The sequence below is a fragment of the Eublepharis macularius genome, chromosome 2 (assembly GCF_028583425.1).
Source record: "Eublepharis macularius isolate TG4126 chromosome 2, MPM_Emac_v1.0, whole genome shotgun sequence".
NCBI lineage: Eukaryota > Metazoa > Chordata > Lepidosauria > Squamata > Eublepharidae > Eublepharis > Eublepharis macularius.
In genome coordinates, this window is record NC_072791.1 from 42,370,067 (window position 1) to 42,397,582 (window position 27,516).

The following is a 27,516-nucleotide window of genomic DNA, read 5'->3' on the forward strand; positions in this document are numbered from 1 at the left end:
ATAATGCTCTGCTTGTATTGGGAATCGAGCCAGGATGTAACATGAGCACAGCAAAATAGATTTGTGCTGTACTGCTCATCATTACCAGATGAGATGCAGCACCACTGCACAAAATTGCCTTGTAGCACAGAATTTTATCGGGTAGGGTCATAAACTGAGGATGACCCCACTGAGTATCATCCACATGGAGTTTTGGCTCCACAAAGCCCACAATGTTAATGTAGCTTCATCTACATCTATAGTTACAAGCCAACTTGAATATTCTGTCACACAATGTGACCAAGAAACAAGAATATACAGGTGTCTTAGTGGCTGCCTGGGATCACTGAGGACAGGGAACAAATGGCCTCATACTAATGTTGCCCCCCCCTTTGCTTTTCCCACAGAAATGAATGACAGCCACTGACTTATAGGGACGAAAGTAAAGTGCCACACTTGGCACTGACACTGCAATGAGGACAAAATTCCTGACAGGGAGTGGCTTGGATCTAACTGACAGGGATGCAACAGAAGGGAGCGGTCATAGCAACACAAGTCCTTCATGTGCACATACCCGGTCCTTCATTTTGCTAGTGTCCATTAACAGCAGTCATGGGATTATGACAGGGAGAACAGAAGGACAGTCTTATCCTATTTACCAAGAATAAAAGGTTGTTCAGTTATAACAGCAGAAAGCACTGTGGCCCAATGCAGGCCCGATGCACATATATGTAGGGACCCGGGAAAAGGGAGTTAAAGCAGCCTGTGAAAAAGACTTAAGGTTCTCACAACAGTCCCAAAAAGTGAGTAACAAAATGGAAAATGCAATCGGGCTGTTTTTAAAAAGCATAGTTTGTTTTCAATTTCTTATTTGCAAGAAGGAAAGAATGAAGAGGTCTCCATTAATGGACATTCCTCCTATTCAACTGTTTCTTTCAAAAGTCGGAATCCAGCCCTGTTCATCCAGAAGTATATTCCAAGATATTAAATGTTTTTCTGGTCAGAGATTCCTGCATCTCTCAAGTGATACAAAATAAAATTATAATGTAAGGAAAATGTTGGCATCCTAGAACCTGTAAGGCTTACAGTTCCTAAAAGAAATGAGAACTCAGTTTCCGGTATTATTTAAGGATTTATGATTCTGGAATGTGAGCATAATTATGCAAAGAAAAGCCATTGGAGAGAAAAGATTTTCCTAGCCCTTGACTGTGATTAGTGAATGCCCTGAAGCATGAGGATTATTACTTTCTAGTAGTGTAAACATTCCCCGAAGGCAGCTTTTTCAGTCCCTAAGTTAACAGATTTTGCCATTCATTTCAGCAAGCAAAATAGCCTCTGTTTTGCTTACATCAACATGTATGAGTCTGGATGACTGCATTTAAAACAAACAAACAAGCATAAAAGTATTAATTTAAAATAATCTTAACTCACAAGCTATTTGCACAGCATTTACCAATCAATAAGACCCCAAATAGTTTACATATGCAATGTATGCTCATTTGTCATGTGGCTGATGGACCCAAATGCCTGCTATATTCACCAGTTTTCAGAAGCAAGGTTATTTAAATATATCTTACATATTGAACGTTCATGCATTTTTATTTTACAAGAAAAAGAGAGGGGGGGTTCAATATCCTAAGGCTGGCTGTCTCAGTGAGTGCCTTGCCTGACAGAACAGTCGGCTTTGAGAAACAACAGGTGGAGTTACGAAAGGGCAGAGTCAAGAATCAGTGTGGGGGAAGCTCTTCTGTGGTGGCTTTGAGTTGTAGGTCATTCCATTTTTGAAGTCCTCACAAGGAAGAGTAGACAGAACAAAGCAGCAGTAGTGCAGGCTCACAACAAAAAACCAAAGCAAAGAAATAAGGAGATCTGGAAAAAGTACGGCTAGTTCAGTGCATAAAGCTAAAACAAGTACATCACACACAAAATAAAAAAAAGACCAAAAAGCCAAAACAAAGACTGGGGAAACCATCCCCTGGAAAGTTCTTCTGCACAAGCCTCTTCAGATGCCATTCATTCCAATGGGACCTGTGCAGGACAACTTCTAAGTGGATTGTGTCCCTTATAGAATAAGAGTAATGACATCATGGAAATGGTTAAATCAATTACTAGGATATAAAGGAGGAAAAAAAGGGAGAGGATAAAGCAGCTGCAGAAAATAGTCTCCATTCCTACTGTAATTAAATGCAACAAGAATATTACTGATAAGATTGAAATGTAATTAAGGAAATAATAAAAAAGAAGAAAAGAAAGGAGGAAAGAGCAAAGGAAAGTGAGATGAAAGTAAAGTTAAATCACAAAATTGTATTGTTAAATCATATTTAGGGGGGAGAGAAAATTATTAAGTGGGAATGAAGATATTGCAAAGAGGCTAAGTTACAGTAAATTAATCAGCAATTTCCTTCCAGTTACTGCACAATGTTAGGATACATATGCTTTGGCGCTCCCACCCTGAGTCCCATATGTCTAACAACTGTCCTGTGTTAATTGCCTGAACTTTAATATGCTAGATAGAAGTCTTCTCAGCATTCTCTCTCCTCTCCCATTACCTGCCGCAGGTTGCGGGTCACTTTAACTTCATGCCAGATGTTGTCGTTAAATTTGCCACGGTCACTGACTGGCTCCACAATGGCCTCGAAGGCTCCAGACCCCAGGTTAATGATCAACGAGACTGCGCCATCTTTCAGAGCCAAGTTGACGTAATCGGCTGACTTGCCCGTGTGCAAGATAAGCCCGTTGCGCTGCCATGTCTTGAAGGAGAGGGTGATCTCATCACTGCTGCTTTGGATGGGGTTCTGGGAGAGGTCGTAGCACAGGTATTCAGACCCACGGAACGTGGCTACATTCTCATCTCTTGCTGCAGAAGGCAAAAAGAAAAATAACAGCGCTAAGTCTTTTTTTCAAGAATATTATGAAACTCTTCAAAACTTCTTTGACATTTGTATGCATTCTGATCTTGTTCCACTGCAGCAGCCAACAGGGGATGAATTACTGAACATACAGAGGAAAATCCAAAATGTCTGCTTATGTTGATTTCCAGTAATGTTAAAAACCATGAAGATCAACTGCAATTACTCCTGCCTACACTAAGATTTTTTGATATCTAGAGGGCAAAATTCTAGAGATCAGAGATACGTCCAATAAACTCAGATCTCCAAAGGGCAATCATAGAAATTTTCCTTTGCCAAGAATCCTGAGTTTCTTTCAGGAACATCAGTTCTTCACTTTATTATGTGGAAAAGAAGAAGATTTATCAGATGTTAGTCTTAGTTTTATTGTGCTTGTCTATGCAATCGTCTAACAGATAATTTAATCTGACTAATTAACAGCTTTTGACATATTGCTCTTTAGCCACTGGGGTTGATTAAAATGGGATAATAACTAAAAATCAATCATCTTGATTGATTTTCACCCTTTTTCATTCACTAGTAAAACAGTATAAGCCTTACATGTCCTTGCCACTCTGTGGGATAAAGAATGTGGGGAGAGGAGAGAGAGAGGTGCAATCAAAGGTATGACAGGTAAGTTGAAGCGAGGACTGTCTGGCAGTAGCATAGAAGTACTAGCCAAGATGCCTAAGGAACATATCCAAGGAACATAACGGATTTTGTACAGGCACTCATTCAGTCCACCTTGCAGTTCTTAGCTAATCCCACATATACAGAAATCTGCCTATACATGGGCTAACAGGTGCCTTGGAGGGCATGTGATACAGCAAGCTTGCTGAAGCACAGCCAATATGAGTCAGGTCATTGCCTTTATGGGAAAGTTTGCAGAGACCGTATGTAAACCATCATGAGTTCCATATTGGGAAGAAAGATGGGCTACAACAGGAACAAATAAATAGTGAGTAGCACAAAGCATCCAAACTTGGGCTCATATGTCTCTCTTGGAGAAGGCAGAAGCCCACACTAGTACCATCAGTGTGTCCATATTTCCTTTTCTCCCACTTAATAATTGTAACAAAGATAGGTAACCCCATTAATCAGCAACAGAATTTTATTCAAGTTCCTCTGAACTGTGATGGTCCCACAAGGTCCTATGTCTCCTCCTCATTCAGTAACTTGAAGACGAATGTGTGAACTGCTACCACATTACAAAACAACAACAACAATTTTAAAATTGAATTGCTATTGAGGAGACAGAAATGGCTCTGGGAGGAATGACCTTTGTCCCTTGCCCACTGGATAAATACAGAGTGTTAGGCTAGCAGAAGGGTTGCATGTTTGTGCCTATGACATCCTTCTCCCTCCCTATCTAGCCACAAAGAAAAACACTAGCCCAATATTAACAACATGCAGCTACCTTCCTCAGAAGTACTGCTAGAGCCAAGAGCTTTATGGTCCTTGCCAGTAGTAGCCTTCAGCCTTTTTCTCCTCTCTGCTACAGTAAGTTCCTGGCCTAGTAGTTTCTGATCCAAAGGAAGGAAATGTGTAACAATCAAGTCAGACACACACTTTATATACCTGCAGGTACTTCTGATCGCACAGCTAAAGTCTGAGGTCAGATGTCAAATGGAATCATTATGACAAAGCCATTTCCCCACAACCAAAGATTTGTGAAGCATTCGATACACATTTAAAAGGACAGGGATGAGGGAAGGTAAATGTGAGCTCAATACAAGGTATATTAATAGGGCTCGCAGCTTGACCCATTTATACAGAATCGAAATGAGTTATTGAATGCAGTAGTTTAAACAAAAGATAGAACATGAATCTAAATATTAATTCAAGTAAACTATCACACTACAGATTTATTAAATATGACATAGAAAATAAAGAATGTAAGAATTATTTCACAATTACAACCAAGAGATCATCCTGCAGCTGCTATTCTATGGCAAGGATTATTTCCAAATGTAGTTGCCAATCTCCAGGTGGTGGCTAGAGATCTCCTGGAATTACAATTTATCTCCAGACCACAGTGATCTATTCCTCTGGAGAAAATGACTGCTTTGAAGGGTGGGCTCTGTGTAGGATTCCCAGGTGCCTGCTGTTGGTGAGCAAACTCCCAGGGGTTTAACCTCTTGCCTGCCGATCTATCAGCAGGAGATGGCAAGCCCCCAAAGGTCGCTTGTCACCAGCAGGTGCCCCAGGAACATGCGAGGTGTGCATGCTCCCAGGGGGCGCAACAATGTCACTCTTGGAAGTGAGAGAGATCTTGGAGTCATGATAGATAACTCACTAAAAACGTCAGCACAGTGTGCGACTGCCATAAAAAAAGCTAATGCTATGCTAGGGGTTATTAGGAAAGGGATTGAAAACAAATCAGCCGGTATCATAATGCCTCTGTATAAATCGATGGTGAGGCCTCATTTGGAGTACTGTGTACAGTTCTGGTCGCCACACCTTAAAAAAGATATCATAGCACTGGAAAAAGTACAGAGAAGGGCAACTAAAATGATTAAAGGGTTGGAACACTTTCCCTATGAGGAAAGATTGAGGCGCTTGGGGCTCTTTAGCCTGGAGAAAAGACGACTGAGGGGAGACATGATAGAGGTTTACAAGATAATGCACGGGTTAGAGAAGGTAGAGAAAGATGTGTTTTTCTCCCTTTCTCACAATACAAGAACTCGTGGGCACTCTATGAAATTATTGAGCAGTCGGGTTAGAACAGATAGAAGAAAATACTACTTTACACAAAGGGTGATAAACACATGGAATTCGTTGCCACAGGAGGTGGTGGCAGCTACAAGCATTGCCAGCTTCAAGAGGGGACTGGACAAATATATGGAGCAGAGGTCCATCAGTGGCTATTAGCCACAGGAGATAGATGGTATTCTCTTTGTGGGGAGGTGGTGCTCTGTTGTCTTGGTGCTGGAAGGAAGGCAGTGGGAGGGCTTCTGGTGTCCTGGCCTCACTGACAGTCCTTTAGATGGCACTGGATTTCTAGCCACTGTGTGTGACAGAATGTTGGACTGGATGGGCCACTGGCCTGATCCAACATGGCTTTGCTTATGTTCTTATGTTCTTATGTCGTTGTGGCAGTCATGGGAGTACTCCCGTGTAGAGGTGGGCACGAACAGCAATACAAACAAACAAAAGCTACAAACAACCTGATCAGCTGTTCGCGAGCAAGCTGTTCGTGACGCCCCATTCCCGACGAACATGTTTTCTTTCCAAGCCCTGTTCGTGGTGTTCATCAGACGTTCATCGAGCCAGACAGTCTGGCGCCTTTCAATCAATTCCCTTGGCAACGGTAGGCACAGACTTTCTGAACTCTCTCTGAACTTCTGTTGCCCTGGAAACCCCAATCTAAACCCAGGGGCACTTCACCCCCAACTCAGCTGCTTGTCAGGGAAAACTCTGACAAGGGCTGATTACAGCCTGCCAGGGTTTAAATTTCCCTCTCTCTGCTGCTGCACAGTGTAGGAAGAGGGACATTTAAATCCCCCACTCAGCTGCTTGTCAGGGAAACCTCTGACAAGCGGCTGAGTGCAGCCTGTTGGGGTGAAATGCCCTTCTTCCTGCTGCTGCACAGCTGCAGGGAGAGGGGCACTTCACCCCAAACTCAGCTGCTTGTCAGGGGTTTCCTGACAAAGTCTTTCCCCCTCCTCCCTCCAGCCAGCTGGAAGGAGGGAGACTTGGAAGGGAAGGAGGTTCCCCACGCCGTTTGCAAACGGGAACTTTCTTCCCTTCCAAGTCTCCCCCCCCCTCCCTCCAGCCAGCTGGAAGGGGGGAGACTTTGAAGGGAAGGAGGTTCCCCATGCCATTTACAAACAGCATGGGGAACTTTCTTCCCTTCCAAGTCTCCCCCCTCCCTCCCACAAACAGCCAACCATGAACATGTTCATGAACAGGGTGATGTTCGTGGTTGTTCGTGATTCCCTGTTCATGGATGGCAACAAACAACGAACATCGTGTTCATGGGTTTTTTACTTGTCCATGCCCACCTCTACTCCCATGCTTCGTCTGGGGCCAATTTTGGCAATCCCATAGCCGGCGTGATGAAGTCACTTCCAAGAGTGACATTATTGCCCTAGTGCACGTGAACACAGAGCATACCACTGATCCAAGGTAAGTACCAGATCCCCTCCCTCCTGCTGGTATAGGGACCTGGCAAACCCTAACTCCATGGCATTGTACCCCACTGAGGTCTCTCCAGTCCCTGAACCCCACTCTCTCCAGGCTCCAGCTTCAAGATCTCCAGGAATTTCCCAATCAGGGCCTGGCAACCCTATTTCCAAATTCTCCCCCAGACTGGTGAAATGATTACATGAAGGGTGAAGGATATAAGCAGAGTACTTTTTAAAGAAGAAAAAGACAAAACTGGCTTAAACCATGCTTTTCAAATTATGTATAATATTATTCCTCTAAGGAGTTCAGGGCAGTATATATGGTTCTCTTCTGCCTCTGTTTTATCCTCAAAATAAACATCCAAGCTTAATTAGGCTGAGGAAGACAGACTGGGCCAAGGTCATCAAGAGGGATTCATGTAGGTTTGCTAGGCTGAGCCTGAAAACCAGCAGGAACCTGGGGGACATGTGGGGTAGACATCGCTTCTTGAAAAATCTGGAATTGCTATCATGCCACTCTAGAAATCACGGGACACTCTATATAGCCATAGAGTTTCCAGTAATTCCTAGAGAGGACTGAGGGCATTTCCAGGTTTTCCCTGGAAGTGACGTTGCACCATCGTCACACCATTGGCTTGACTGGCAACCCTATATTCATGACGGACTGTGAAGTTGAATACAGTCCTCCCAGTCCAACATTCTAACCACTAAATCACACTAAATTCTATTACAACTGCCATTGCTCATCCATACTTGGAAGAGTTTCTAGTAACAGCCATATTTGAGGGAAGCAAACACTATTTATTAGAATGCTATATATTGTTTACCTTATCAATTCAGACAAGGACAGAAGGATTTCAATTTAACATATTAAAGAGTTCATGAAATGAACTTTTGCAGACATTACATCCTTTCACTCGAGTGGGAACCCACAAGCCAAGTATTTTGGGAGCACAATAAACATGATCACTGTATTGTGCAAATTAGGCGAGGCTTGGATTTTCCATGAGGGTACAGCTTTCATTCACACAAATCAGAACCCTGGCATGAATATACTTACAAGCACTGTCATATTACACAATACAGAGACTGGGCATAACATGTTCCTCAAATATGTGGCAGGTAGGCTCCTGCTCTGTGTGAATGGAACACATCATAACATCTGGAGAGGACTTGTGGACTTTATGAATGCTGAAAGTCAGTGATGCCACTACCCTTTTCTATTCCACTTTCATCAAAACTAAATAATGTTTGAAATTTCCACGCACATTAATTTGTGCATGAGCTCAATGTGAGCTCAATAGATTGCCTCTAGATGTAGGAGTGTAACAGTGCAGCAGGCTACTGCTGGAAGTAAAATGACGTTTTCAGAAACTTGTTTTAAGACAGTGTATGCAAACTAGTGATTTGCACAGGATTTGCAAGTGCTAATTTATTACTCAGTTGACACTATGTAGATCTACATAAATGCAGCTTTGAAAGCCAGTTGTTCAGCACAGGAAAAAAACATTTTCATTTTATGCTTCACTCGCTAATGTTACCATAATCTAAATCCAAATCCTTAATCAGAAAAAATAGAATTGCATTGTTCTGAAAGAGATATAAAGAAGTTTACATTAATACAGTTCTAAATGAATCACTCCAAGGGCCGACACAGAGAAAGAATTGAGGATTTCCAGGTTCACAGAGCAAATTTCAACCAACCGAGCAAAAGCCACATGAGTCAAAATGAAAGACAGGCTTCTCTAAGAAAGATTGGGCAGCAATTCACATTGACTGCAAATTCTTGGCCTTAATGGGAACTCTTGTGCATTTAAGAGCTGTGCAGGCAAGGCATTAAGAGGGCAGTTTCCACGTTGAGATTTTCCTCCAAGTGGCATACAGCATGCCCCATGTTATTTCGGAGCTTCTATATGGCTCGTGGGGCTCCCAGGGCTTTCCCTTTTAAGTGGAAAGTTACTACTAATAAGTAGGTAGCTGTGTTGGTCAGCAATAGAACAGCAGGAATGAAATCCGGACAACAGACCATCAAAGTTTATCCCATTCTCGCTGGAAGAACAAGACCCCAAAAGATGTATAATTCCCACCGTTTATCCTGAGTTTGCTCCTTTTGGTGCAATGTCTTTCAGTCTTTGACTCGACACTTCCTTTTCTCTTGTGCCCAACAGAGTTAGAAGGAAACACAAGATCATTTGATGAAAAATAAAACAGCCACTGTCCATGAAGGACCGAAATTTCAGTCATCCTCTGACAGTGTTATACAGTGATTAGGTCAAAGGTATTCAGACAAGCTTCACTGGAAGCCAAATACAAATAAACTGAATGTGCTAATGCTATGACAGTGAAAGGGGATGAATAACGATTACAACATTACCTTTAACAGCTAGTAATAAATGCTGTCAACAGCTAAACTGAGCATTTCGCAACTCACCATCAAACTGGCTGATTCTATTTGCCCTGTTCTTCCTCCCGTTTAACCAACAAGAAATCCTTGAGCAGCTAGGATTTATGCCTTTGGTCTACTTCTCCTTCCACTTTCCCAACTGAACCAATACAGCATATACTGACTGAGTCCGCTGTGACATTATAAGCACTAACAAATGGCATTGCTAGCTCAATTTCATAGAAAGTGTGGCAGAGGAAAAATGTCTACATAGGGATCTCATTCCCCAGGTAGGGGCAGGGAATTCCCTGCCCCCACCTTTCACCCCCTGCCACTTTTTACCTAACCAGCAGGGGGAAAGGGCCTCCAGTGTCGGTGCTGGAGCCGGCGCAGTTCTGGTCCTGGGGCATCCAGGTTCCAGTACTGGGGTCAGCATGACAACATCATGCTCCCACACTTCAAAGAAGTTCAATTTGGACATGCACAATGATGTCACTCCCAGAAATGATGTCATCATGCCATGCCAGGAGCATGTAATGGGATGCTGGTTTCTCTGCCTTTCCCCCTTGCTGGCCAGGGGGCAGGAGTTGGAGGGTGGGGGCAGGGGACCTCCAAAAGGTAAGTGCTGGGTCCCCCAGCCCTCCCACCAGGATGGTAAGGGGACCTGGCAATCCTCACTCAGTGGTGCTGAGAATGGATATGGGTTCACCCTTTGCCTCTTCCCACAAAATGGCAGCAGTGCAGGAGGAGACAATTGGTAAGCTGACACAGGGGCAGAACAACTTCCACAATCCTCCTGAAATGGGTGGCCAATTTTGAGGCACCTAACTTCATTTTCTGGTGAGTTGCACCTGCCACATACAACCTTCGCATCCATTGCAAGTACTATTGGGGGCTTCTGGAGATAACCTGTGCTGGGATGTCCAGATTCCCTTCGTTTTAGGCACTGCCACTCCGATTGTCATCCTGAATGCGGTGGCCAGTTTTCACATGCCTAGATTTGTTTTAATGTTATGCCTGCCAGAGTCAAGCATCATTTCCAATGAAAAAAGCAGAGTGGTTGGGGTTTCTAGAGGTAATCCAGGCCAGGATGTCCTGATTTCCTTCATATTTGGCACTACAACTCCCATGATCATCTTGAAGCCAGTAGCTAATTTTGAGGCTCCTAGCTTTATTTCCTAATCAGTTGTGTGCGCCATGGACAAAGGGGCAGGTGCAACCTTTTATTATGAATTTTTAATACATAGTTCAATTTTATGTTATATTTACTTTGAGCCACTTTGGCCCCCTTTGTTGGCAGTGAACACCACATATAAATTCTCAAACTCAGTCAATCTGGGCACTTACAGTATAGGTGCCCAGCCAAAAAGGAATGTCTTAAGGACACGTATGCATTAACACAAATAAGTCAGACAACTGAGCGTTTTATGTGCATTTTATGAGCATCAGACCTGCAGATAGTATATTATTCAAAGTGTCAGCGCAGTACTGGTGATGTATCATAGCAGCGGAGTTGATAATGAATACACTGTGTCCCATTAGGGTTGCCATTCCCCTGATGGGGCGGGGGATCCCCCAGTCCCACTCTCTGCCTCCCACTACCATTTACCTGCCAGCAGGGGGGGAAGATGGGGGAACACTTCTGAGAATGATGTCATCGTGTTGCTCTGTGAATGTTTCTGTGCTTTACAGTGGGCCAATTTGGACCCCAAAAGGGCCAAATCAGGCTCGTTTGGGGCCCAAATCAGCCCAGAGTGAAGCAGGCACGCGCTCCAAGGCCTGCATGATGACATCACTTCCTGGAAGTGACATCATCACACATGCCCAGGAACACATACATGCAAAGAAGAACAAAAAGGTGAGTGCCAGGTCCCCCCTCCTGTCAGGAGGGTAAGGGGACTTGGCAACCCTATGCTACACAATATTTGCTGAAAAAGCAACTTTTTAATGATATAGTTTTTCATGCCTTAGCTAAAGTAGGAATGCAAGGTAGTGCAAGGGACACATAGGGCCTGTGTAGCACATAGTAGGTTCATGCATTCCTTCCTTCCCTATGATGGGCCAGTGCTTCCCCTGCCTGCCTCTTTGTTTGTCTTCTGCAGCACATCAGAACCTATGTCTACAAGGATGGTGCTTAATGAATCAAATCCTATCTGCTGAACACCTTATCAGCCATGCACAGGCCTGTTCCTGAAAGCTGACCTTTACTACTGCGTGCCATCAGGGGAAGAAAAGCCAAGTAGCAAAAAACAATTAACACAATGCCTGCAAAGTACGTTCGCTTGTCATGAGAGTCTATCATCAAATGGACAGTAGGACTAAGAAAGGAGATCTAATACACAGATGTTTGACAGGTAACTGGCATTCTTTTCACCTCGCCTTGTAGTGGGCTATATGACTGAAGGATGCAGTTTACATCCCATTGAAATTAATGGCAATGCTCCCACTGAATGAATAGCTTTGGACTGCACCGAAAGTGCCAGATTGGCTAGGGAAGTAGAGGAGAAAAGAAAGACAGCAAGGAATAAAGAAAATTGCAATGCATGAAATGAGGATCAGTTCAATACATAAGATACAAACATACCGAGGCTCTCCTAAATTCAGAGAAAAGAGCTCAGTAGAGAAGGCTGAGATACCATCAGATCCAATTTCCTACATACCCCTGTGAAATCAGCTTCCTGTGGTGCTGCCAAGACTGTTCTTGATCAGATACCTCCAATGTAATAGGATCAATCAAATGACCCCTTGAAAGGGGGAAATGGAAAGACATCCCAAACATCCTGCCTTTAAATGAATGAGTGAATCAAATCCTGTGGGAAGGAAGCAATCAGTTTGATTCACAAATGAAGGTTTCCTCCCAGGATCGTCGCTGGTCCCCTCCCTCCTTTCCTCTTCGGCCAGAGAAGATAAATTCATGATGACTGAAAATTGGTTATTCTATTGGAATTAGGATTTCCTACCAGTAGGAAAACATCTCCTTAGAGGAATGACCCGGGAACTTTAAAAAAAAAAATTAGTATGCCATTGCTGACCCATTTTTAACAATTTTTTTTTTCATCAGAATGTGGACTAATGTTCTTTAACTGTGAAGCTCTTTTGTATTGGAGACTAAATAAAACCTGAACTTATTATCAGATGAACAGCAACACCATTTTTAGATTGGCTTTTATTGCCTGGGCTTAAATTGCAGTGTGGCAAGTGGCAAGTTTATTAAGACACAGAATTTTCTGTTTTGACGTTATATTATTACAAGTGGGGGACCCACAAGCACTTATGGAGGGCATTTCATTTTCCTCTGCATCCCTTCATCCGCTATTTCCTCTTTCCCTGCACTGGCAGCCCTCATAGCCTCTCGCTTTCCCCGCTTTCTTTCCCAATCAGTAGCCAACCTATCTTTATCTGCCTTCCTTCCCTCCCCTCGGCAGCTATTTGCTGAGAATAGTCTGGCCCAGTTGCACAGTGGCAGGTGCCAGACAGGCCCAGTTGCCTAGTGGCCAGAGTTGGCCCAGACTCAAGTTGGGCCACGCTAAGTCCAGTAGTACAGGGGCCACTGCCCAGATGTACGGTGACTGCTACCACCAGGCAGTGTGCTGTAGGTAGTGTGGTCACCACCAGGCCTGTCCCTAGTGAGTCTTCTTTGAGTCAGGAAATATGCAAGGGAAGTAGGGTTCCCAGGTGCCCGCTGAGGGTGGGCAAACTCCCTGGGGTTTGCCTCCTTGCCCGCTGATCTGCCAGTGATCAGCAGGAGGCGGCAAACCCGCAGGCACCCTGAGAACACTCACATGTGCACACTCCTGGGAGGCGCAACGACATCACTTCTGGAAAGGACATCATCATGCCAGCCACAGGAATGCTCCTGCGCTTTGTTTGGGGCTGGTTTCAGCCCCAAATGGGCTGGAATCAGCCCTGCACAGAGCACAGAAGTGCTCCCATGGTCAGTGCAACAACATCCCTTCCAGAAGTGACATCATCACACAGGCACCAGAGTGCACATATGCGAGCACGCAACCAGCACAAGGTAAGAGCCAGGTCCTCCCTCTCCCACCGGAAGTGTATAGGGACCTGGCAGCTCTAAAGGGAATGGAGCTGGAACCCTTTCAAGGGCTGTTTTGTCCAAGTCCACCCCTGCTGCATCCCAGCTTTGCTTTATAGAAAGGCATGGAAGACTCAGCAATATAGCTGTGGTTGCTAGACGACTGAGAGCTCCATTTTGCTGACCTATTAATCTGCACTCTCAAGGCCCTTTTTCTAAATTAGATACATGAAGCTGGTTTTATTGTTGTAGCATGTTTTTTCTTCCACCCTTTATTTCCCTTTAGATACCCTATTCACTCCCAATTAGGCAACAACCAAGAGGAGAATTGCTAGGATTTTGCAACTATATTGCAATATGGTTTTATGTTTTTGATCTCCCTTGCAATTCATCTTTCGAGCCTTGTGTCTTGTTAGGGGAATAAAGATTACTTCACTTGAGACTGTGTGTGTGTGTGTGTGTGTGTGCGCGCGCGCGCGCGCACGCGCGCGCCTTCCTAACTGGTGTGCTGTATCAGATCAGGACCCAGGTTTATACTGGACTGTTTGGTCCCAAAATAATTGCCCCAGTGACCCTACAGGTGTAAAGGACACTTTGCACATTGCAGGCCCGACACATGTACTGATTAGAGTAATGATGGCCAGATGCATCTTTCAAATTAGTGATGTCAGCTAAACTGTACAGTCATCGGTAACTATTCCAGAAGCGATCACAAGAACTGATAGCAAGATTAGCTTGGTTCATTGACAGACACTAATAACACAAGGACACACTAAGTAGTAAGTCTCAACTCGAAAATCTCAAATGGATGACGGATTTTTATTTTACTATTATTAAAAATCAGTGGTGGTGGTGGTGCAGCGTAAGGAAGATTAATTGTACAAGAAACAAATTTATAATCATGGAAATAGAAATATTTGAATTCATTCAGATACATCTAGATAGCTTGACGAACAATGTATTCGAAAGGGTACTGTAATGCTTAACATTTTAAAGATTTCCTGAACAGGGAAGAAAAATAAACATAGGGCTTTTTTAAAAAAAAAAATTCCTAATTTGAGTGACACCTCAACAACTTCTGTGCACCCACCATTCCCCCTATTGCCCATGTGGCCAACTACAACTAATTGTATCCTATTCCAGTCTTCACCATGATATAAGCTCAGGACATAAAGGAATGACCGAGGAGTCTAGAAGAGGCAGATAACAAGACCAGAATCTTTGCTACAACTAGTACCAATCACTTGTGCTTTACTGCAGCAAATTATTTTCCAAGTAATGGCTGCACTGATAACAAGGATCAGAGCTGAAGGTACCAGTTACCAAAGTCCTACATTTATTCACCAAACAGCTACTAATATAGAGCGTGCGGGAAGGGAGAACCAGTCAGCTGCTGCCACTCAACGTCACACTAAAGCTTTTTAACCTCCCAGTTGGCTTCCCCACAAATGCCACACTGAGTTATGCGGCATAAGGAAAGAGGACTAAAACAAAAGGAGAAATATGCTATAGTTGTCCATGGTTCAAACTGTTCTACATTTTAAAATAAGATATCAGAATCATAGCTATATTGTATGCCTTTGCCCATTAAGCTAAACAACAGAAGACCTCAAAGCTTCCACATCAAATAGTTCAAGCTCAAACCTACTACCAGAGATCATGTGAGTGTGTTGGGATTTTTGCAAGTGTCCTACGTTCAGTCATGAAAGAGTTAAACTGTTATTCTGTTTGTTTAGTCAGATAGCTAGTTAGCATAGGACCACTTAGGCCTCAAGAAAAAGTTCCCGCCAAAGAGTCTTAATGAAGGAATCTAGGACTGTCTATTGGATGAGCCAGTTTATTGGGGGGCAATTAGCTAGCAACATATACAAAGGTTTTATTGCTCTTTGTTCACTTTTCAGTCAGCATATGTCTTTGCTTAGTCTCAGTCTCTAAGTTTCTCTCACTAAGCTCCTAGTCTAGCCATCAAGGTGTAGTACATCAGCTATTCTTTATTTTCTCACCAAATGTACCCTTTTCTCCCTGTTATGTAGTAAAGTATTTTTATAGAGCTAAAACCACAGAAGTCTGTCTACTTATTTCCAACGTGCTATTATCAAACTCTGCTGCCTTACTTATACTTTATTAATCCTTACACCCACCTACAGAATGAATGCTAAATGAGATCCTCCAATAGCAGCATATGGTTCATTCAACCAAATTGTACAGTTCTGCTACCATCCAGAAGAGGTCCTTCTGCATAAACCCCATTGACATAACTGGGACTGAAGCTCTCTCGTACATCCAATTTGTTCTATAGGGTTTGTGCAGGTAAAGTTGCCAGCTTTTTTTACTGGCTCTGCAGCTAACCCAATACCCAGAAATTTAGGAGCATCTTTGGGGGGAGGGCATGGAAATGCACTTGATAAGCTTCAGTTACTAAATTTCTGTTTCAGGATACTGCTCTCTGGATCAAAGCTAGCAAACAAGATGGTAATCTTCTGCACAAGGCATCTTCTCCAATGTCTGCAGCTAGTAATCCACAAATGCAAGGATTTGGTGCCTGTTTTTTACAAGTCATTTTTAAAATCCTTGGTGTGAAGGATCATTGAAACCAGGCAACAAACATCAAAATGAGATGCTAGGAGATCCACTCAGATAGTCCTCCTAGCAAGCTTAAAACTATAACTGAAGCTGCATGGTGGCCCAATTTATATGCAGTGGGAACTGGGGGGCTGGAAAAGGGTTTTTTCGCAAATCAAAATGCAATTTTGCAAATCATAATTGTCACCCCTGTACAAGGCTGTCCTTAGCACACCAACAGGGGGCGGGGAGGGAGGGGCTGTCCATCTCTTTTCATTTGACAGCTTGATCTGAACTAGGCCCTGAGTAGATTTTATTAGCATTTTTAAAATGCTGACAGGATTCAGTCACATATGTCCCATTGTCTCATTTAGTCTGACTTCAAGAGAAAAGATACTTTGCTCTGTCTCAGAGAAAAAGGGAAATTCTATAATAAATGAAATCATCGTGATTCAATTTATCACTCCGGAGATGGAATACAACGGTCAGTATTGATTTAGACAGAACAAAAAGAAAAGAAAAAAGAAAAAAATCCCTCCCATGAACATTCATCACAAGTGATATACAGCTCTGCCCAAACACCCAACCCTGAGTTACAACACTGTTCTCAATTTGGCAAAAGACAGTGAGCTTTTAAAGACATCTAAGACCATTTGAGATATTCTTGTAAAAAGAGGACAAAGGGTGGGATTTATCAACAGTCAGATTTGGCCTCTCCAATTTTTAGAAACCTGCAAACCTCTGAAGAAGGAATTGGCCTCAACAACACCTTCCCACAATCAATATTTACTCTTGGGGTAGAAATGAGCCATGCAGATAGCCTGCAGCTTTGTGGTTTGCGGGTTATTTGGTTTGTTTGGTTCCTGTTTTAAAAGGAGAGACATACACTTTTCAAGAAACCATTAATTTTAAAAAGATGAGCTGTAGTTGAGCAGATGGAAGAATGTCAGCCCCCAAACTTCCTATCCCAGTTGATTTTACTTCACCTTTCTTTCCTTTGTCCCTCTTTAATTCCTTCTCTTGATATGCTTCAGTTCTTTCTTTTGGTCAGCAGGTTCTATCAATCTGCACCTTCATCTCAAGCCCCTACCTTCTTTTCCTCAATTCCTGCAATCAGTCTTGCTGTTTTAATGAGATACCTCCCTCGGATGGTAGGATTGCTAACCTCCAAGTGGTGACTGGAGATCTCTTGGAATTACAACTGATCTCTAGGCCATAGAGATCAGTTCTCCTGGACAACTGGCCCCTTTGACATTATACCTTGCTGAGGTTCCTGCCTCCAAACCCCCGTCTCTCCAGGCCCCACTCTCCAATCTCTAGGAATTCTCCAGCCCTAGACAGACACTAGGGTTGCCAGTCCCTCTTAACCTCCTGGCAGGGGACTGGCTCCCTGCACTTACCTCTTGGGGTGGGGGTGCGCGTGCATGTACGCGAAGTGCAAGCGCCCCCCCCCGCAAGTGAAGTAACATTATCATGTAGCCCCCTGGAGTGCGCCCACTGCGGAGTGCTGGAGCACTCCTGCGCTCCGCGGCGGCACAAAACAGGCCTGTTTTGGCCCAAATCGGGCGTGTTTCGGGCCCATTTTGGCACAGATCGGGCCTGTTTTGGGCCGCTGCAGAGCGCAGGCACGCTCCAGCGCTCTGCAGCAGCCCTGATCTGGGCCAAAACGGGCCTGATATGTGCCAAAACGGGCCAAAATGAGCCAAATTTGGGCAAAAACAGGCCCGTTTGGGGCCGCTGTGGCATGCAGGAGCACTCCCGTGCTCTGCAGCGGCCCCAATCTAGGCCAAAACGGGCCCGATCCAGGCAGCTACTGTGGACAGGAGCACTCAGTGCCACAGGGGAGTGTGCACAGAAGGTGTGTGCCCGTCCCCCTGTTAGCCAGGTAAGTGGGGGCGGGATGTGGGGTGTGGGGATCCCGTGCCCCCGCCAGGGGTCTAGTGTCCCAAACAGACACACACACACACACACAGAGTCAGCCTAAGCTACCTCAGAGGGTTGTTATCAGGATAAAATGGAGGAGAGAAGAATGATGTAAGCTGCTTGGGTCACTTTGGGGGGAGAAAGGCTGGATATCAGTGCAGTAAACAGATCATATATATGATTTATTTACCACATTTATTTCTCCTCAAAAGTGACCAATGAAACTTATTTCATTCTTCTCTCTTCCAGTTTATCCTCACAACAACCCTCTGAGGTAGCACTGGCTGAGAGTGTGACTGGCCCAAGCTTAATCAGTAAACTTCCATGGTAAAGTGGGGATTTGAACCTGGGTCTCCCAGATCCTAGTCTGACGCTTTAACCACTATACTAGACAGACTCTCATGAACATAAGCTGAGCAGTTCAAAGAGAGGCTTTTCACCCTTGCAACTGTTTCATGCACATGCTATGATCGCCACAAAATCTAGTTCCTGTATACAGATTACCTTGGATTAGTCAGTCTCTAAATCTTTAATCACAACACAGAGGGACTTGATCTGTGCTTTTGTTGTGGCCCAACATTTAGCTGTTTTATTACAATCACTTTTGGCCTTATCGCTCTGTCTACATAAAATGACATTTGTATTTGTGACCTTTCAAGCCTGAATATACAGTTTACATATATAGAATAGCATTATTTATGTTATACCGCATGCCTTGTGAAGGGGCTTTTCCAGAACTTGTCTCCTTTTGTGAAGTCCTAAATATACCCTCATTGATTTAACATGATAGATCACAGGAATCCTGCTGGCTCACCAAAGCGAAGCTCTCCATAACACAAATGAAATTATTTTCATATCTTGATATGATTTATCTCTCTAGGCATTCTATCTCTATTGATTCAATAGACACTTCATAGGATGGAGAGAACGTTATTAAAACAGTGCTTGGTTGCTACTGCTGGGTGTCAAAATGGAACAACAAATAGTTGCTGGGCTGCCTTTGGCTCAAGCTTTTTGATCTCCTCAAGACTAGAGGTGGGCACGGACTGAAATAAGAACCAAAGTTCATGACAAACCGTTCATGGTTCGCGAACCGGCAGTTTGCAGTGGCACATTTCTGACAAACGGTGAAGAACTTTAGAGCAGTTCATTTGGTTTGTGGCTAGGGTTCCCATCCCCCCACTCAGGGCGGGGGATCTCCCGATCCCTCCCTCCCTCCCCCGCACCCACTTACCTGGCCGCTGGGGGGGGGCTCCCTGGGGTGCCCCCTCCGTAGGTGGCGCAGCACACCCCTGGGTGCGGGGCACGCTCCCGCGCCGCGAGAGCAGGCGGTGGCAGAGAGAAAGCAGGAGGTGGTTGCAAGAGCACGCTGCTCTCACTGCTGCTGCCTGCTTTCTCGCCACAGCTGCCGCCGGTGCTGTGCAGCCAGCACCAGCAGGGTCAAGGGGCGCAGCGGCAGCGGCAACAAGAGAGCGAGCTGCGGTGGCCATGGCCTGCTCTCTCTCTTGCCACCGCCCGCCGCCGCCACCCGCGCCCCTTGTCCCTGCTGGCACGGGCAGCAGCGGCTGCTGCACGAGCGAGAGCTTTCTTGCCACCGCCGCTGCCCGTGTGCTGTCCGCACCAGCAGGAACAAGGGGCATGGTGGCGGCAGTGAGAGAGAGAGCTACCCGTGCTCTGTGCCCTTCCTCCCTGCGTGATGATGTTAAAAGTGTCGTCATCACACATGCGCAAGGACAGCCCCTAATGAGATAGGAGCCAGTGTCCCAGTCTCCCGCTGGGAGACTTGAGGGACCTGGCAACGCTATTCGTGGCCCTCTTGACAGTCAGAGATGCCAAACTCACAGGGAGTCCTCAACAGGCTCTCCTCCAGCCACCCTCCAAGTTTGGTGAAGATTGGATTTCGGATGTCCAAGTTATACACCCCCAAAGCAGCTGCCCCAAGGAAAGTTCCATTGCCAATTGACTTACATTGGCTCCCTTGAAATACATTGCAGAATTAAGCCAATGCAAAGGATGGACAAGAGCTACTGCTTCTGTGTAAAATGGAGTTCATGCTATCACTCTGTGACATTTCAGTGCTTTACGTTTGGGATTTTAGTATTTATGAAACTCTTTAATCTTAAAGAAAAATTTCTAGACCTCATGGTTCTGAAGAAAACTGAGAAAGAATGATTTCTCTACAATACTAATCTTGAACAAACTTATTGTTTCATAAGCTTTCAGGAACAAAGCCTGTTTCATCAGCTGACATGATAAGACTGGCATAAAGTTTTAATAACTAAAAAAATAGGTTGAAGAATAAAACTGCTTTAAATGAAAAATAAAAAATGGAACCTTTTTTGCACTTTTCTAAGCTGCCAGCTTGTGTTTCAGGACCTTATGAAGTATAATTTACGCATATTATATACAAACGTTTCAGTATTCTGGCAAGATGTAAAGTCCTCAAATGCCTCTTTGCACACTGAGCGACACATAACAGAACTACTACATATCTGAACATCACTTATATCAAACAACAAAAAGTGCCCTTCTCTGCATAAATCTTTCTAAAGGATAAATCACAGGACAAAAGGATAAAATATATTCTGCTAGAGTTTTATTGCGGATATACAGCTACAAATGTATCTTTTCATTTCTATTTTTGGTTTTCTATGTCATCACAGTATGTTTTTCATTTCACTAATTTTTATTGTGGCATTCCCAGTTTATGTGTTTCTTTTATTCAGCTTAATTCCACTTTCATGAGAATCAGCATGGTATAGTAACTAGAGTGTCAGACTGGAGGACACAGGTTCAATTCCCCATTTTGACATGGAAACTTGCTGGATGACTTTTTTGGTCTAATCCATCTCACCAAAAAAGAAATAGAGGAGAAGGAGACAGTAAGCCACTTTGGGTCCCCACTGGGGATAAAAGTGGGGTATATATATTAATACATTTTTACACCACTGTATCCCATTTATGTGTAAGATACCACAAGATAATGCAAAAATAATGTTAAAAATTGCATACCTTTTATGGGGACAGTTAGGAAGGAGGAAATAGAAAAAAAAACAAAATAAAGATTCACGGGTTTGAGTACAAAAAAGAGAAACAAACTAGTAATAGGGATTTTGCAAGTGAAATGATAGGGCTGCAAAATTCACCAATCACACAGTGGCAAAAAGGCACAGAAATGGAAATAAGCCATTGTTTTTGGCTGCTTTCATACGAACTGAATAATGCACTTTTTAATGCATTTTAGCAATTGTTTGAAAGTGGATTTTCCTATGATAGTATATCAATAGCTTACACTTCAGATGGAGATGCTTCTGATATTTGCATCCACATTTCTTTCCATACTCGGGATTTCTGAATCACCTAACCTTGTTTCTGAAGCAGAACCAATGCATGAGGAATTCTTCATTTATTTCTGAAATGTGTAGAGAATACAGCATATGAACATCCTGCTGCAGCTTGCAAGTTCAGATTTCTCTCCACTCCTCCCCCTTACATGGTTGATGTGCATGTGTGCTTCAGTAAAACATTGCAAAAAAGCAATTTCTGTGGTGCTTTACCAACACATAAAAATGCATGTTGACACTGGAAAAACATCACACAAAAGATTCTAGATGTGCAGTCTGATGGGATTTGCTTTTTTGTAACACTCCTGCAAATGTAAATAGATGGAGAAAAACACAAATGAATCAAACTGAAGTTGCAGCAATGTGTCTATGAGCTAAGTCCAAAATTAATTTTAGAAATGCTCCTAGTTGAACCTGACTTAATAAAGAGTAGAATTCTGTTCAAAAAGAAATTCTGTTCATCCCTAACTTCACAGAATCACAGGCAATACTGGGTGGGGGCAAAAGGGAGCAAAACTGCCTACCTGCTCACCCTGTCTGAATTATCTATTATATTTTTATCCCACCATTACTCCTCCATTACTGTAGCGCACATGATTCTCTCTTACTATATTTTATCCTCACAACAAGCCTGTAAATTATGATAGAATGGCCACTGGCTAAAAGTTACCAAGTGAGCTTTGTGATGGGTAATGAATCTGAATTCAGGTATCCCCACTCTTACAGTGCAATCCTATGCAGAGTTATTCCAGTTTAAATCCATTGAAATAAATGGGTGTAGACTGGAGTAACTCTGCTTAGGAGGACTGCATTGCCAGTTTAACTTTCTAACCATTACACTACACTGGCTGTCCCATAGCCATGTATTTGTCCAGCAATAATGCAATATGGGACACACAAAACAATCTCCGATGTACTGACCCACACACAATCTATTTTGTCAATTGTATGCACACGCCCTATCTCTTCTTGCAACCTCCTCAGTTCAGGATCCCATGAATCAACCTTCATATCCCTGAGAATGTGGACTGAGAAAGCAAATCATGCATTTTTTCCTACCTCTTTTGTTATCACCAACACCCTTTTTGCATTTCAAATATCAGCTGCTGCAGCTCCCTTCCATTCCTTATGCTCCATCTTTTGCAATGGCAAATTATTATCTAACAAAATTAATCCACAAAACTAAATGTGTGGTCTTATCAGTTATTTTCTTTGCTGTCAGATCTCTTTTCCTGAGCTGTTTAGCATCCATTGCGATCCACACACACCTCTGATAAAGGAGTGTTTGTTTACTGACTGCTCCATATTGATGTGTTTACAATGAAACACAAGCATAGATGGAGGGGGAATTGGAACGAGAACCAGCACAAATCGCTATTTTTCCTAACACGTATAATATGTGAGCAGTTTCAAATCACCCAAAACACTGATTCAAAGGCAGTGCCATTTCATTTTTGCTCCTCTCTTTTAAAGCTCAGCAATAACTATGGTTCTTCAAGCACTAGCAAATAGATGGTCAGACAGACAGACAGCGTTGGCATTTACCAGGGGCCAGCATGAAAATCATAAACACTGCTCTCCGTTTTCCAATACCAGCCTTCCTTACCATTTTTTACACCTCAGAATGCCATCAAAATAGGATAGCCAGCATCTACAAGATCAGATTCACTTGGATGTTCCAAAACCTTCTCCGGCCGTGAAAGCCTTCGACAATACACTTTGGAACTTCTCACCACATTTTTCATTATGCACCTATTTAGTTTGTTTATTCTTCACCTGTCTCCCCAGTCTTCTCAACACAGACCAGCTTACAATGTTCTCCTCTCCTCCGTTACTGAACTGCTAATTCTAAGACACGAAACATTAGGGTTGCAATTGATTCCTTCGTTTTCTTCTTCTCCCACCAAGCCATTAGCAAGTCCTCCTGGTTCCTCCCCCTCTTCCTCATCATCTCCAGAACATACTTTACCTCTCTACATCTACCATTTCTATATCATAGTTGTCTTTTCTACTATACTCTGTTCTGTCATTGTAAGCATGTCTCTTTTATGAACGCTACTGAATTTTCATGAAGACATTTTAGTCATGTGTTTTTCTCCCACAAAAAAATCCTGTTTCTGATATGAGTTTTCCCAAGCATACTAATTCAATTTGATAGGGAGATTACCATTAAAATTGATCCCACCCTTGTTTTTGCATTAGTTATGCATATGACATCCTATAATGTAAAAATGACATATAACAGCATCAAAATGCCATCAAAGAAACAAATGAATTGAGCATAATTTCAGAAGAGTAATCATGTTCAGTTGTAGCAAAATTAAACAGGAGTCCAGTAGCACCTTAAAGATTAACATAATTTATTCCAGCATCAACTTCCACTGAGTCAGACATTATCTCATCAAATGCACAAAGTTTACATCCATAACAAATATATTCATACTTAAGAGTTTCAGCAACAAAAAGGGGAGAGAAGAAGTAGCAAGAAGATGCCAGTGAGAAACAAGAGCCAATCAAATAGTAATCCATGCATTCAATGGATGGTAACCACTCCCAACATTTGATCTAATTACAGAAAATACAATATAGTAAAGACTCCAGTAGCACCTTTAAGATTAACTAACTTTATTGTAGCATAAGCTTTCAAGAACCACAGCTCTCTTCATCATGCATCTGATGAAGAGAGCCATGGTTCTCGAAAGCTTATGCTACAATAAAGTTGGTTAGTCTTAAAGATGCTACTGGAGTCTACTATTTTGCAACTACAGACTACCATGGCTAACTCCTCTGGAAAATACAATGTGAGACATATTAAGCAAATTCAACAGGGCAATATAGAGACTGTACAGCTAAATTAACTTTTGTATAGGATGGGTCATGCTGCTAGTTGATAAAACGGGCAAAATAAATAGGTCCATAAGAACATAGGAAAGCAAAAAGAAACACCAAGGCCTATTCCTATATCTCTAATTGTCTTTCACCTTTTAAGAGCATATGTATGCTAACACAAATCCAGGAGTCTGATTTTCTTCAGGTGTGCAATCATGACCCCTTCCCCTCCAACCTGCTCATTACCAATACTGGGGGCCCATTTGCTCCACTGAGTCAGACTGTCATGGTCCCAGCATGTCCAATCCACATGCTGTCAGAAGTAAGAGCAATGGAATGATTCTTCTATGCTCCGCTGTTCCTGCTTAGAATTATTTTCTTATCATTCTCTTTCTTCAGTTAAGGAAAGCCGCAGCAGGAGCTTGGTGAACAACATCTGGCACGCGCACTTGAAAGCAACATAACTCGGGTGGGCTGAGCACCATGGGTTCTCACCAGGGCACCACACAAATAAGATGGAACTGAAACTTGTTTTCACAGAGCATATGCACTTCTATGGAAGGGGAGAGGGGTCCTCTTCTCTTCCAAAAGCCAACATGGTACACAAATGGCCATAAGTTTTACCAAGCTTGCAGAGATAATTTTTTACAATAATATTTAAAGTTGTAAAGGTGAGCGCTATCCAGGGTAAAGAAATTGCTAACATTGAATACACAAATGTCTTAAATCTTGATACTGCTTCCCTGTTGCTTATCCTACCAACTTATAGTACTCAGTGTGAGGGGTCTTAAATGTTATACAGCAACTGCGCTATCAATAGTTGCATCCACGTTTATTTCGTACGGTATATGTTCACAGCCAGAGCCATTACAGTGTCATTTTCTGGATGTGTATGTGTATACAGTAGCTGCGTATGTTTGAGCTGGAACCCCTCCCCCCCTCCATTCCCAATTTCTACTGAATGAGAAAAGGCTGTCAGCAATTTCCTTCTGTCAACAGCTGGGAGATGGTTTGCTGCAGTTAGCTGCAATTTGCTTCAATTATGTGTATTAATCATAGCTTGCTCCTGATGGTATTCTTTTTTTTAAAAAAAAATCAGGGTAGATTTTCTTTTTTTTAGTAAACCGTTTCCTCTCTCACAACAGAATTTAACAAATGTAGATTTACCAAGAGTGAGGAGGAAAAACATGTTTCTCCTGTTGACTGATCTTTAGCACAACCCCTACATCCTCTCCTGCACATGCAATTCTGTGTGCATGAACTGCATGTGGAGAAGAAGAAAGGGGGATTTCCCCACGTGGCTCAAGGAAGTCCCTTAACTCCTCTTCCTCTTCCCATTGTCCCCAGCAGTGCTAGAATAATGAACCCATGACTTGCAACCGAACATCCATCTGTACTCTCTAGTGAGATCTTGCAAACCCATTTGTTATAATGGGGTTATAACAAATAACCCCATTTGTTATCCAATTTCTTTACGCCATATGCTCAAAGCTGGGGTGCGTGTGTGTCTTTGCCTTGAGATCTAGTGACTAAAACCGGTTTTAACAGGCTAGTACTAACATAAGAAACAATAAACACAGGAATATGGTGGGATGAGAGGTGCTGGTACACATTACCTTTACTGCATGGGACCCAGTTGTCCAAGAGTGCTTAAATCAGTGGTGCTCAATCTGCGTCTTGTCAAGAGCCACATTTGCAAATACCATCAATCAACAAGTCACATGACTATGTTTGCTCTGTGTGTCATCAAGTCATAGCCAACTTACGGCAACCCCTGCTGGAGTTTTCAAGGCAAGAGACCAACAGAGGTGGCTTGCCATTGCCTGCCTCTGCATAACTACCTCGGTCTTTCTTGGAGGTCTCCCATCCAATTACTAACCAAGGCCAATCCTGCTTAGCTTCCAAGATCTGACAAGATTGTGCTTGCCTGGACCATCCACATCAGGGATACGCAGAATATGGTACAATATTTGGAAATGAAAATATTTCATTTCAGAAACAGGACCAGATAACATGGAATTCCAAAATTCAAGGACTGGATGAGGAAAACGTTGGAAGATCTCTACAGAAAAGTGTTCCCATGTGGCCACAGTAAAGGACCTCTGACAGAGTTGCTAGTTCAGAGCAAACATGGACTTTTTGCATGCTTTAAAGGTAAGCTTACAAAATATCTGACAAAAGCACAGGTTTGTTCAAATGGTATTTGAGACAGAGAGAAAACAGCTAACAGAAAAACAAGGAAAAGTGAGAAAGCTGAAACAGAGGTGAGAAAAACTCTCAGGGGAAAAAAACCACTGTGAGGCTCACAGAACTGAAGAAAGATGGAGTGTGGCAAACAAAAGGGGTGTGTGAGGAAGAAACCAGTGATAGTACAGTAACAAATCCTCACAGCATGACAGGCGTCTGCTGAAGCATTTCATTTCCCTGCAGCATAATGGTGGGTTATTGTCCATTATCTGTTCTGTCAGTGCTGGAGCCGATATTAAATGAGGGGCAGCTGTATTTAGCTGCCATTCTTTAGCCATCTCCCTGTTGCCATGGAGACCCAGGTGCCCTTTAAATGTTCTCCCAGCTGTGTGGGAGCCATTTATCCATGAACTGATCCCATGTGGCTAGGAGAATGTTTAAATTAGCTGAAAAAGTGGGTAGGGCCCAATGCATGGGTCTTTTCTGTAGGGCCAGCAGAGAAGGTATTCCATAAGAAGATCACATGTGACTGGATATAAACATGATATTGATGGGTACAAAGAGCTTGCCCCTGCAATGCTGTGTGCACCCAACATCTCGTTTGAATTGGACCTCCTGCAGTGTTAGCATGCCAAAGAAATACCAGCTTGGACTATGGATCTCTGGCCTGCTAACTGATGTTGGAATGGTTTAAACAAGACGTTGGACATGTACAATGTCACATAAGTGATATGCAGTCCCTGATGTCTGTCCTTAGCTTCTGGTATTCAGAGGTAAACAGTCTTGGAACATGGAAGATTCATTCAGCTATCATAATTGACAGGACCTTCCTTGAGTGGAGCATGTACAAGGAGTTTAGATGGATGGTGCCAGGGGGAAAATATAGCTGAGGTGGGCTTGGCAGAGTTTGTATAATTGTTAGAACCTCCATTTTTGGAGACAAAAAACACTCCTGTCATGATATTTAAATCCCTTCATGTTTATGGAGTTTAGGATGTGGTAACAGGCCAACTTCAAAAATGACTGTATATATCAACTAGACATGGGCACGAACCAAAAAAAATTAACAAACCAGCAGTTCGCGGTTCGGTGCCGACGACGATCCCGAGATCGCGAACCGCAACGAACATTTTCTGTTGCTGAACTGGTTCGCTGTTTGCGGTTCGTTGGGTGCGGAATGGCCCCTGTGACACTTAGAGAGTCCATATTCCTGGGGAGTCTTTTGCAGGCTCTCCTACAGCCATCACCCAAGTTTGGACAA

At 43.2% G+C, this 27,516-nt stretch overlaps 1 protein-coding gene across 4 annotated transcripts in view; it reads right to left on the minus strand.

The window, feature by feature from the left end:
* NRXN3 (neurexin 3) overlaps positions 1–27,516 on the minus strand; it is a 1,560,869-nt gene that overhangs the window by 1,163,504 nt on the left and 369,849 nt on the right. For all 4 annotated transcript variants that reach the window (XM_054971960.1, XM_054971959.1, XM_054971961.1 and 1 more), the window contains one exon: positions 2,529–2,836. In XM_054971960.1, the coding sequence (XP_054827935.1) occupies positions 2,529–2,836 (308 nt within the window). The remainder of the gene's footprint in view (positions 1–2,528; positions 2,837–27,516) is intronic.